Raw genomic sequence first — 13900 nt, forward strand, 5'->3', positions numbered from 1 at the left:
TGTTAGAAAATCATCAACACGTCCACTCGCTCCCTGGGAATTTTATTTATCTGGTTATTTAACTCGAAAGGTTTTTCTTTCTCGGATAATTTCAGGAAAATGTCCGGACGTCAGTGCCGGTCTGAAAGCAGCCCAGTGTTTCTTCCTTTGGTACTTTAGTTCAACGTTCACAGTTAAAAATGTGTTAATGAAATAATAATGTATTAAACAATATTTACTCCATAAGCAGTTAATTAGTTTTTGTTTCACATTTGAGGAAGGAAGAGGTTTTTTTTTCCCCATGTGATGAATTTGCCCCTGGTGTGAGCTGCTCTCTTAATTAACCACCAAAGGAAGTCAAGACCAAGTCATCCGCTGCAGTGACACACAACCATTATACACACACACCCACACACAAACTGCACAGTCGGAACAGACACACACACGTTTAGTGGCAGGATTACACCTGTCTTAGCGGATGCCGCGGCAGGTTTTCTGCTCCGTCATGACATCTCTCCGTGTTTGTCTCCGGCAGCCGACCTCTCATCAGCGTTAATTAAATGCTAATCCCGACTCGGGCGCCTGATGCAAGTCTCCACTGGAGCTTTTTGTCAACACGCCACATCAGCGGCTGTCGGCCGACTCCACGCCTGCGACTCCCAGTGAGGTCGCGCTGACGGGAAACACACACTCTGGATTTTGGGTGCGTTTTCATGTAAGAGACACGCGAGCGACTCGAGTCAAACTGGGATAATAAATAGTTCCCAGACTTCTCATCTCTTCCACAGCAAGTGATGAGCGTATTCAGACACTGACCTGGCTCCTCCTCTGCTTGAGTTTGATCTTGATGAGCAGAATGAGGCAAACCAGCGACACCACCACAAAGAAAGCCAGGAAGATGCCCATGTCGAAGTATTCCGTGGGCTGCTGCGGGAGAAGAGCACAAAGGGAAATGCAAATTTGTCAAATAATGTTCACATGCAGCTGATTGAAATCTCCGTTTGTGCACCAGGATATTTGATTTTGATCCTTTTCAGACCTTTCACGACTCACATGCATGTTTTTATTTAGTTTTTAAATGTGGTTTCATCAGGAGATTGTTGGGCCTTGGTGGATATGGTGCAGTCATTCAGATATTAAATCATGTTAAATCATGAAAACTACAGGTGATGTTTGATTTGCTTTTAATTACATTGATTTTATTAGTCTTCTTTTTGTTTTTAGTCATTTTTACTCTTATTTGCCCTGTGTGGGATTTTTTGGGTTTTGCTTCTCGTTGTTCAGCACATTTAAGAGAAGTGTAATTAAACTAAAGTTCATATTATTAATATTTATTATAGTTTAGATCTTTTTTTTTCAAGAAAAATACAAATCATGTGGTTCTAGTATCGATTTGCTATTTTCCACAGTTTTATGTCAATACAATTTTAAAATGTCACTATTTGAGCTTTTTTCTCCACGACCACTTTTCACATTTCACTAATTAAATGATTAATTAATTGATAAACTAAACAATCAGGACACAGACTTCAGCTCAACTTCAAATCCAACCTGTGCTCACGTCTCAAAGTGCTGGAGAGCAAAGACCAGGTTGTTTGGCTTCTCTCTTATCACAGTCCTTTCTCTGGGGGCTTTCATTATGTCAAGTTATTTGACCTCAAAGTGTGTTGGTCTCTTATCAAATATTCCCAGCAAACAAACAGCTCTTTGAATGGCTGATATTAATCTCTCGCAAGCGCTAAGAGAAAAGTCCTCAGCCTCGGGCGCAGCGCAGAAGAAGAGAAGAAAGAGAAAAGGGTCAGATTTCACAGCTGGAATTTTCGTTTGTGTGTTCACATCCTAAAAGTCGGTGCAGGAGCTTCACGTTCAGCTGCTCACACGAGTTCACAGTTGTCTCTCCCACACACAAACACGTGGAAGTCATCTGCTCTGCGGTGGTTTGGGGTTTTGGTTTGAGCTCTTACCCTCGGTGGTCGATGTTGAATCCGAGCACGAGCCACTTTCTGCTTGTTGACGATGTTCATCAACTTAACGGCGTCGTTGCCCTTCACGTAAACCACCGGCCGCTTCAGAGGATCCTCGCCGACCTGGTTGAGCTGAGGACGAGAGGAAACACACATCAAACACACATGTACTGATAAACAACATGACACACATTCATCTGGTCGGTTCTGGGCTTTTGTCAAAGCGCCACTCCACCAATTATAGATTTTCTTCTTCTATTTACTTTTAAGTTTTCATATTTAAATGTACAATATCTAGTTTCGGCCACCAGGGGTCTCCCAATCAAAACAATGACAGAAGTAGTTTGATGTTGAGAGGGAGCTAGGGATCATGGGAGGTGTTGTCATCACCCACAATCCTCCTGGGTCTCTTGGCTCCACTGAGCGTTTGCAGGTTTACTCGGCGACAGAACGTGCAGCAAGCGGCAAATCGTGATCGAGTACGAGTGGCCGATACAAACTGTCGATGGTGTTTTTCCTTCGCCATACGTGGTTTGCCCCGGAGACGCCAAAATGAAACGTACCGTTACCCTGAATAGAAGCGTGGATTTCTCTGGGTTTGAACATTGTTGGAAACATTTTGGATCATGTAAAAGATACAATAATGTTGAATTGTTTAATTTTTTATGTGTTACTTTTTACGAGTTGAATCCTAATATGTTCTGATCAAAATCCCAACCTCACGAGACAAACATGAGCTCTCTCTCTCTCTCTCTCTCTCTCTCTCTCTCTCTCTCTCTCTCTCTCTCTCTCTCTCTCTCTCTCTTCCTCTCTCCTCTTCTCTCCTCTCCTCTTCTCTCCTCTTCTCTTCTCTTCTCTTCCCCCCCCCCCCCATCATGTATTCCTCTCACACGGCCACAGGTCATTAACTTTGTTTTCTCTCGCCTATAGTTTGATCTTTTCCGCTCTGTCCTCATTCAACCCCGGGAACCGAGAGCTGCGGGATCCAGATCTGCCTCCACTCAACCACTATCATCATTATTATTATCATCATTATGACCGTTGTTATTAGAGCTGCTGTCATTGCCGCAGTTTTTAATGGACATTGTTACAACTATAATAAATATCACAATTATCATTATAACAACGAGTAAAACCAGTGAGTCTCTCTCTCTCTTTCTCCTCCATTTCTCTTCTCACAACCCAACACATGTATTCTTCTCATGCATGATACTAAGTTATCATTATTATTATTATACTGACTGGTTGGATCAAGCTTGTTTTCCTCTCCACTGTCACAAAGTGTTTGCTCGTTGTACAAACTGTTTGGTTTCTCTATTTAATAACTGTGAAGACTTGACCTCATAATGTAAATAATCTATGTTGCTTGGTGCTTATAAAATGTAATTTAACTGAATTGGAAAGATTCAGGGGTAAAATTCACAAATTATTTCATTTTCTTCAGATTTTGTATTTTTTTCCCCTTAAAACAAATATTTAACCTGAAAGTATCCATATGTTCTATAAAAATGAAATATGTTTATTGAGCAAATCTGATCTTTGGAGTCATCGACCACAACAAATACAAACTAGAAAGAAAAATACAAAGCGCTCTGACATCTAAGTAAAATGAAAAATGTGTTAATGGCCGACGCAGACAAAATAAAATCCTTCAAGGTGACAGAAGACTTTTAGATTTTGTGCAACTTTAAAGTTATTTATCATAAACAGGACTGACGGGGCTTTAGAGTTTTTATTCCTTATATAACCTGACGTATGAAATGTGGGATCAGGAGCAGACGTTGCCTAACTTTTCGGTTACATCAGGCAGAAAGTTTAGGAACCACTGACCTAATGTGGATATGAACCGTCTGGACGTTTAAAAAAAAAAAAAAAAGAAAAGCACATAAACCCTTCTTTTACCAACTGGGGAAAATGACCTATAGGCTCAAGACATGGAAACTGTGGTCGGAGTTTGCCAGAGGGGGGGGAGCAGGAGGAAATGGAGGATGAATAGTATGTCCTGGCTCTTCAGTCAGTTGACATGCTCCTTCACTCCTCCCTCTGCGTCTCGGCTCTGCCCCCACCCCCCCTCCCCTCTCTCTCTCTATCGTCTGCTGGTTGGAATCTGTAATTTTCAAAAAGCCCAAGGGAAATACCGAGGATATTCGCATTTCTATTTCTTCTGCTGTCGTCATGTTCCCCAGTGAAATATTGTATGTTCGGGTTTAAAAAAGTATAGACGCTGAAAAAAACGTTTGATGTCGCGTTTCGATTCTGCCGCCGCTTTGAGAAACGACTCCACCGAGACTTTCACTTGGCCACTGACGGACAATACGCCAGTAAAAAAAAGTCAACGTACAAATGCGAGCTTAAAGTGGAAGGGAGGGGGAAATAAAAACTTAATCACAAACTTAACTCTTCTCTTAACAAAACCACAAAGTGTCTGAGCCACTCTGTGCATTTGGCCTCACATTAAAAAGCAGGTCAAGTACATTAACTCTCCTAATTTTGGCCCCAGGACCTTAATTCTCCCTAAGCTCCTCCTCCCTGCCCCTCGGCCTTGTGGGTCCTGCCTCTGCTGATCGGGCCGCTCTGACTGGAAATGCCTCTCGGGGGAATTTAACACAACCGCCCAGCGCTGCCTTTGATGTGGTCTGTGCGCAATCCCTTTTATCTCTCAGCTACGCGCTTTACGACCCAGCGGCAGAGAAGAAGAGACGAGGGAGGGAGGGAGGGAAGAGGAGGAGGAGGAGGAGAAGAGAAAAAACCTGCAAGTCTAGGCCTGGCGTGGTGAGGATAAATACCACAGGAGAATTCTTGCGACAAAGGCGCTCAGGAGGAGCAACTCGTGTGTTATACCTCCTAACACCAAAAGATGCAGGAGCCAGAAAGACTGGAAGGAGGAGGAATGCGAGCGTCTGGGTGTGTGTGACGAGGAAATACACTTTGTTCTTCCTGCAGCCTGAGTGCGCTCTCCCCCAAATGTGCACTCAAAGACACATCCAGAGTCTCGGGGTGGGGGGGTGTGGGGGGGTGTGGGGGGGTGTGGGGGGGGGGGGGGGGGGGGGGGGGTGAGGTAATGTGTGCTACCTGAGCAATTATGAGCTCAAGGCAGTTTGGTCATGGTCTAGTGAAAGCTGAACCCTGGATATCCATTTTCAGTCCTGCTCGGAGCACAGTGCCCTGCTGCACACATGAGTCTGAGCTCAAAGGCCCGGGGATGGTTGAATGAGCGAGGCTGATCCACATGAACAGGACTAAAGATAGAAAGATCATTGTCTACACAAACAGCACAAACACACACACACAGGGTGCCAGGCAGAAGGGCAGGGCGGGCGCGCTGCGGAGCTGTGTTCAGCGAAAGCGTCTTTCACACACAGATTAGGCGTTTTTTGGCGTTGCTGAAAGCGAGAATGCCTGGGTAATTTTAGGTGTGTACAAACCTGATCGATGGCATCTGGATTCTCCGACACGTCGAAGATGACGGCCGTGGCCCCGCGCTGCACCGCTCGCTTCGCCTGCAAAACACAGAGCGAGAAAAAGAGAAAATCATTAAAAACACATTCAGCAGACCTAAAAAGAGAAGTGCATTCTGAACTTCAGCTTTTTCGCACTGCAAATTCCAGCCCACTAGAGGGCGCCCCCTGCCCGGGTGAATCCTGTGGAATGTGCAGACGAGGAAGCGAAGAGACAGAACTGACAGGCGAGAAGTAAACAAGCCGCCGATGACATTCGTTCACATGTGGTTCATCTCCCCGTCTCCTCGTGACGTCACCTAAAAGTACATCTGCATCACATTAAGCCACGAGGGTCTGTTTCCTTTCATACGTTTCTTCATTCCCGTGTGCAGCTCCGGTGCAGCTCTGCACGACTCTGAGCTGAACTCAGTTATCAGGGACTTCCAACCAGCTGAAAGTGGGACTTCTTTCATCTGAGAGTGGAGAAAGTCATTGCACAGTTTCTTTTTGCTTAAGGCGAAAGAGAAAGGAAACGCTTGGATCCGCAAGAAGCTCAAGTATCTCTACGCAGAATCCAAATTTGCTTCCCTTTATCTTAACTCCTGCCTCCCCCCACCCCCCCCCCCCCCGCAACCAGTTCTCACCCCTCTTGATTCACGGTGCCCTATTTAGACGGCGTTTTTGATGTCTGCACTACATGATCTAAAAGAGCGCGGCTGGGATCATATCCTGGTATTATCAAGTGCCCTTGGGCCTTTGCCAGCGCTCTTCATTACTGGAGGGAAGAGAGGGGGATGAGGATCAAAGTGACAGTGCACAGGGCTGGGACTCGGCTGCCGAGTGGCTGGAGAGCGTCAGCGCTCCGGTCTGCAGGAGGAGCGGAGACGGGGAGAAGTGGTGTGTGTGTGTGTGGGGGGGGGGCGACAATTACTCTTTTCACAACGCATCATGTTGCTTCCTGAGGTTACAGCACTCAACAGGAGGATGTTGAGCAAAGTCTCCGCAGAGATGAAAGCTCGGTTTTAATGCGAACGCTTGTCAACGTACTGTATAAACAAGACGGGGACGAGTCGAAGGGAAACACTGACATCAGGTGTCGGACCCTCAGAGGTCGGTATGAAACCTCACCGGAGCAGTGGACGCCTCTCGTCTAACAGATATTCCTGCGCGAGGTGTGATGGCGACACATATTGTTCAGGTCACTGGAAATCTCCTGCACAGCTGCAGGAAGAAGAAGGAAACTCCAGCAAGTGTTCTTATGTTGTCACCCCTGTGCATTTGTGTGTTGTTTGTTTGTTTGTTTGTTTGTTTGTTTGACCGATTTCCACAAAACTTGGAGAAAAGATGGGACATGAACCCATTGAGTTCTGGTGTGGATCTCCACAAACAGGCGGATCAATCAATGTGTCATCAGTTTCATTAACATTGTGACAAAGGGCTTTTTCTTTTTTACATCTCCGCTGAATTTTTCAAGGAATAATTCACGGAACTTGATAAAAGAAACTAGCAACATTTAGAGAACTGATATATTTATGAATGTGTGTAAACTGGGTGCAGCTCCATTGACTGTTTACTAGTTAAAAGCTTTGTCATCTGTCATCATGTGGTTAATGGGCAATAAATTCACTCTACATATTCTCACACTGCACATATATCTCTTGTTTTTACAGTGTAATTTTATTCCTTAAACTTAAGTATCATTATCCTCAACTTACTTATTATTACTTACTGATGCCTATTTCTCTTGCTGACTAATAAAGGATCATCTTATCTTATATGATCCAGTTTTATGACTGTGACGTTATCTGAGCTTTTACTTCTCCACTGTGTACCTGCAGTACTCCTACTACTTCCTGTGAGTTTTCTGGGTCTTAGAAAAGGGGGTTAATGATTAAATCGGTCTTTCCAGGAAGTAGCGTGTGCGGCTAAGGTGAGTTTGGATTCAATACAACACTGGTTCTTATCAATAACAGTCGTAGTTCTGCTGTTAAAAAGCTGTTTAGTTCTTCCTCTTCCACAGAGAGAACGATAACTGGAGGTGTTTGCGTCGTGTCAATAACAGAATCAATAAGGAAGCTACTATAAAATACACTTTCAGAAGAAGCAGAGCACGTGTGTGGATCTTTGATGTTGACTTTGACGACGGCTGCGTGGACAAGTCACAGCAGGAGGAGAATACGACCAAAGTAACAAAAGGTCTTTGAAATAAGGAGGTGGCACAAGCACCAGATACAACTTGTGAGTGTAAAATCAGCTCCAGGAACACGTGAACACATCATGTGAACGAGCTACATCTCAATTCCATTCCCTCTTTGGTCTAATCCACGGGCAAGTTGTTTGTGAATGTGGCTCCTTCAGGACTAATTAACCCTGAAAACTGATCGATCTTCCAGCCGCGGTGAAACAAAAGCCTCATCACACACTGAAACATTACAAACACAACCTCTCTGCTCTTCTTTTTCCCTCCTGCCTCCTTTACATAAACCAACATGGCACTTTTTTACCGCTTTCTTCCTTCACTTTTTGTGCTTGGAAAGTTCAAAAGCGAGATCTCACTCGGCTTTTTCCCTCTCACCCAGTTTCTTTTCTCTCTCTCTCTCTCTCGCTCTCTCCCAGCTCCACACTGCCAGGCCCCAGCCCCCATTTAATTCAGCACAAGTCTGCTGCTTTGATGTTCGCTCTCCCAGTTAATAATTAATAGCTCTTGGTAAGACGCTTTGAGCAGAAAGAGATCTTCCTCCTAAAGAATCTCCACCCGGGCAGGCCCACACGCTGCAGTGCAGGGACTTGCCTGACGACAACAAAAATGCAGCCACGGGCAAAACTGGCTCTTTTTAAAAAAAAAACATGACACATCTCCTTCCCAACACTATAAAAGAGCAACACAGCGTCGGACACCAAAGGAAGGATTCATATTTATTGCTGTGTGTTTTCTTTTTCTCAGGACTTTTACCATGTTGCTCCAAACACTTCACTGAGTCGAGCTGGTGGTAGAACTTCAAGTGTTGTAAGGAGATGTTGTGAAAGCACTTTGAGACAGAGTTTAATCCTGGGATGTAAACTTTATTCATTCGAGTTTCATCGAGACTGAGCAGGTCAGCGTTTGTCCATCGGGCCTCGTCGGGGTGGGAGGGTCTGAGGACGATTTTGATCATTCGAGATCACAGATGTACGGTGGCCCTGAAAGTGCAAATCACCTAACACAGAGAGGAGACTTGTTGATGGATGGTAACGATCTATTCTGTTAGAAGTTAATGTCGTGTTTTGTGATTTGCCGTCATATTTTCTTAATTGTTGGTGCGTTTGTGATCCGCACATCTGTACAGATGAGATCTAGACATGCAGATGTCATCATGATAAGATCCAGGATCTTAGCGGCCAGTGCTCTGTGTTGTGTCAGAATAAGAGAAATTGTTGAGAATATCCAGGTATTAACCCTTTTTCAGGCATCAACATTGCACTACATAGTAAATAGTGTATTAAAACTACCACTTGAGCTTCTTTAAATCTCTACATGTGCATCGATGCAACAATCTAATTGTGTCATTTATAATAATATGTCACTCACTCATTTTGTGGATTTTTTACTTGAGTATATTTAGACGGATGGTTTGATGACTTGAACCCCCGAGGGGAGATGTTAATAACAGTTAGCAGACAGTTAAATGAGGTGCAGCATAAAGCAAAGTTTAATAGAAGATATCAAAATATGATAAGAAATAAAAAATATTACATTTTAATGGATCTGAGTACTTCTTCAACCATAGGAACAGGACATTATACAAAAGGTGGAAATTTAAGCTTTGCTCCTTTTAGAGCCATTAAAGTGCAAAGAAAGTTTCTGCAAGTAGCAATTTATAAGATCTGAACTTTCCTCTGATATGAAATCAAGGCACAAACTTTGAGGGGAAAAGCAAAAGCAAAGTCAACCATCTCCTCTTGAAATCCGTCACTGCCAATATTTGCCTCAAAGCTGAAACGTGATCTCTGGTCCCCAACGCCATCGCTTGATCACTCATCCGTGCAGAAAATCAAAAAGCAGCTAAACTCTGAACCTGAGCCGCGCGCTGAGTTTCACAGGTACTTCACAACACTGCTGGCTAAACAAACTTCCTGCTGGCTCAGAGGCATGAGAATTAGGGTACAATCTTCCACCGAGCGAACAGAAACCGCAGCAGAAAGTACTGAGAATCCAGTCTAGACACAGAGGAAAATGAAAGCTATGTTTAGCATCCCTAAGTAAGCCTGCCAGCTTGTAAGATCTGAGGGAGAGACGTTCTCACTCGTCTGGAAAAGAGACTTTTCTCAGCGAAGCGCTCGCTCCTCCATTCACGTGGATTCTCATACGAGCAGCAGCAGCACAGTTACTAAACAGAACCAGTGTAGATGTGTGCAGTGATTTGTGAGAAGCAGAAGGTTGTGTGCTCACATACAAACACACTTACACCTGCAACATCTGGCTCATGCACGAGCTCCTTTATCACATCGTTCCCTCTTTCTCTCCTACTTTCTTCTCCTCTGCTTCCCTCCTTTCTCTTTCCTCCTCCTCTTCATGCCTTCCTCTCTCTCTCTCTCTCTCTCGCTCTCTCTGCAGTGCTATAATTAAGGCAATTAAGTCTTCAGAAGACTCCACTGCTATTATGCTGTAATTTCATGTTGCCTCCTGGCTTTACGGTTTATTAAAAGATAAAGGCATAGTTTTCTCCCATTGATTTCCTTATATGTGGTCACCCCTCTTTTTTTCTCCCTCCCTCCCTCCTCGCTCTCAGAGGAGACGTGTGTTCCAAAACATTATTTACATTCGGCTAAAATAAAAAAATCTTCAAGTTTTCAACGTGGCTGCCGAGAACTGTGCTCGAAGCGGCTCTTTACTCCGGATCACGCAGCACATTACGCCGCCGTCTTCCTGATCTGCGACCGTTTGATGTTCACGCTTCGCTGACACGACAATCTGTCACAACATGTCATTCTGTTTACAGATACCTGACGTTTTCATATTGGCGGTGTGACATGCAATCAACTGGTTTGACTCCCATCGCGCCGGCTTTGCCATCTGATGTGTCACGACAGCTTTCCTGCCACCACATAAATGCTGCTCTGAAACCATTTCCGAAGGACACCATGTGAACTCGGGTAACCCTGCTCTGCTTTATCCTGCCTTTCTATTTTTTAAACAAACCCTTTACTCGTGTGTAAGGTTTTGACTCATGCCAAGAGAATCACTCAAACATTACAAGATAAAAACATTCTCAGGTCTTAACAAGTCATTGTTCAGTTTCTCGCGCCCTTTTCTTCATTCTGAGCTCTCCCATGTTGCCGTTTAATATTAATTTGCTTGCCGTTAGGCCGCCGGCCGCAGCGTTTGACGGGAGTCCAGGGACGTCTGAGGCCGTGTGTCTGCATAAAGGACGTTTACAGAACACATCAAAATCCACTTGTGTGTCACAGCGGCCGGGGACAGGGGCCGGCGAGCCTCCTCCTCCAGATCCTCTCCGTCGTGTAAACGGGCAGTTTGCTCAACGTAAACTCGCGGGGGAAAGAATCACTTGAAGCACTCAAGTGAGCTCAGGGACGGCCATTAATATCCAGCTGCAGACAGGAGGGCAGGTCCGGAAGTGGATGAAGAGCGGTTTATTGTGTCCTGGTGGCTGTTCTCAGATCCGTTTACATTTGTCACATGAAATGGTCGTCTCCAGTGAAGCTGCATGGATAAATATTTGGCCATAAGAGAGCAGAAAAACCTCAAACAGTCAAATTGTCACATTATTATTCATCAACTCCACCAAGGAGGTTATGTTTTCACCCCATGTCTGTTTGTTTGTGTATTTCTTTTTAGCAGAATTACACAAAAAATACAAAACTGAGAGGAGGGACCCTCTTTCACTTTCACTTTTTTGGATCCATTTTTTAAATCACATATGATATTACAGTACTTTCTGAACTAAAGCTATATTTATTGTTGTTCAGACTAAAACTAGAACTCAGTATCAGTGAGTCCATCATTCTTCTACAGGTTATAGGTTCCTGCCCAGCGTCTCAATCCGGAGACATCGGTCCATGAGCGAGTGAGAGATCTGGGGTGGATGTAACGACCTCACTATCAGAGACAAGATCCCTTCCTCTATACATCCTGTACATGACCACGGACACACACGGACACACACGGACACACTATGTAATCTCAGTAATCTTTGCTACATGGTTCAGTCCCCAGATGGACAAGCGACCGAGTTGTGAAACAAACCGGATGTAGAAGACAAGACGCCGCCTGTGTTCAGACCTTTACTTGAGTTTCACCTAGAGGCCGTCGTCTGGGGTTTGTGTGAAAAGCCTCTTTTAGTGGGTGATAATTTCAGCTGTGGAGAAAAACCAGACTCTCGCTCTCTGGGGGTGAAAACCAACACACGAGAGCCTGAGGTTTTCCACAACAACGCTTCCACCTTCATCTACTTAAGTTCTCCGAGTCAACTTCTCCTCTCGGCTGAAATCTCTCCCAGTGTTTCTGACAAGTCTGCCATCTTCACTTCCCCTCGCTGATTGTTCTCTTCCTCTTCTTCACCTCATCTTTCCCAAACCAGCAAACCACCCCCCCCCACCCCGCCCCCCCACCGCCTGCCGCCCCTACATTTCTGTCTCTGCCTCGCTGCACATTGTGGGGTGGCCATTCACCCACCATTGCATAACCAGAATTATACAAGTGAATTGTGCTATCGAAATGTGTGTGTGCGTGTGTGTGTGTGTGTGAGGGGGCACCTCTGAGGAGAACTGCCAGTGGAACTTGGCAAAGAGCCGGCCCCCATTAAAGAGTCGAGAGAAAACAGGGGAGGGAGGTGGGAAGCGCTCGCACTCGCTCATTGTCAGATCCAAACACAGTGTCTCCTTCTCACAAAACGTTTCCCTCAGTCACTTCTCTAAAACCCTCATATCTACCCAAATACATCACATCTGCGTTGATCGATCGTTGATCGATGTTCGCACGAGAAATCTTTTTATAGCACCGAACATCGAAAACTGTCATGTATCAAATATTTGGTGGTCGGCCTCAGTACTTGTCTTTACCTGCTCTCTCATGAGGTTGTTCCTGACTTGATTCACACTTTTTATGAATAGTTTTTTGGGACGCTAAGCCTTTTATTTATTTATTTATTTATTTATTTATTTATTTATTTATCTACCAACAGCGTTTAAGCATGAAAGGTGGAGAGAGAGAGCCGGAGAAGACACGCACCCGAGTTCCGGGGTCGCAACCAAACGTGCGACCGCTGCAGCTTCCGTACGGCGGCACCAGGGGAGGACAAGTTCTTCACAAGACAAAATACATGAATCTAGTCCAAATACCTCAGTTGCTTATCAATTAATAGAATGGAAATGAAATATTTTAATGTCTAGAAGTATGATAATTTAAATATAGTGATGAATCTACTTCCTAGGAGCATTAATTCAATATTAGAGTCTGCACATACGTTACTGCGATGGTTCTCTTTTGTCAAATAAACAAACATTGTTTTCTGGCATCTGTACCTGAAATAACAGGTTTTACATGTTTGAGGGGAAACATTAAGATTTAAACTACCTGGGATTACAGCGTTTTCCAAACAGACTGTGTTTTAATATCTTATTATCTTACACTTATTATACCTGTAGGATAATAATGTGTAAGTGACATGTTACTTGAGCATAGTTTCTAAAAGGTCAGATCACCTTCTGTTGGCCAAACACTATGAAGAAAGGAAAGGTTCTGGTAGAAAGCCTTCGCCGGGGAAACAAAGGGATAATTGTTCTGCAACATTTAAATGCTTGTCATCATGTGGTCATGAAGACTTCTGAAGAAACACTGACACACTTAATGAACAAAGACCGTTTCAGGACCTTCATCACGCTCAGAGTTTCATTTGTTGTTCATTTGAAAAAGTGTTTTTTCCTACATGACGAACGAGACTCAACGTTGTGTGAAATCCTGAGCATTTTAAGTTTCCTCTCCAAAAATACACGTTTGTCTCGCTTGTGCATTTCCTGTCTCCCTCCCGGGTTTGATGTCGTGTGGCGTCACACACTCGCACAAACACGGAGACAGATGCAAACACTCGGACCTCAGACTAATCAAGAGGCCCGGTCGGTCTCCTCTCCGCCCGCTGCCCACTGCTCTGCCCTGCAGAGACCAAGGCCGGAGGAATGGACAACCGCTAATTAAATTTCCTCCACTTTTCCTCCTCCGTCCCTCCCATGTTGTTTTCTTACCGGTTTTGGGCTCTGGGCCTTTTGTGATTCACAGGAAAATAAACAAGCTCTTCTGGCGAGGGACAAGAATACCGCCTCTTAAGTGCTGCTCCTCCAGCTCGTGTCCAAACATCAGCTGTTTAGAAATAGATTAACGATAACATACCTGGTTTTCATCCATGGAAAACGTTGAAAGAGCAAAATACCAATATTAATTAATTTGATTATCTGTGGTGATAAGACCTGCTGTCAATCAAAATCCTTCTGATGTTTTATTTCTTTTTTTTTTTAAAAAGCCCT

General features: G+C 44.3%; 1 protein-coding gene across 2 annotated transcripts in view; it reads right to left on the bottom strand.

The window, feature by feature from the left end:
- The window catches only part of znrf3 (zinc and ring finger 3), a 66421-nt gene that overhangs the window by 6681 nt on the left and 45840 nt on the right, over positions 1–13900 (bottom strand). The window contains exons 3-5 of one of the 2 annotated variants that reach the window (XM_034596073.1): positions 5369–5443; positions 1944–2075; positions 796–903 (exon numbers count right to left, since the gene is read on the bottom strand). In XM_034596073.1, the coding sequence (XP_034451964.1) occupies positions 796–903; positions 1944–2075; positions 5369–5443 (315 nt within the window). Of the gene's footprint in view, positions 1–795; positions 907–1943; positions 2076–5368; positions 5444–13900 lie in introns of both variants that reach the window. The other variant, XM_034596072.1, reaches the window with a different exon arrangement.

This window comes from Hippoglossus hippoglossus, chromosome 9 (genome assembly GCF_009819705.1).
Source record: "Hippoglossus hippoglossus isolate fHipHip1 chromosome 9, fHipHip1.pri, whole genome shotgun sequence".
NCBI classification, from domain to species: Eukaryota; Metazoa; Chordata; class Actinopteri; order Pleuronectiformes; family Pleuronectidae; genus Hippoglossus; species Hippoglossus hippoglossus.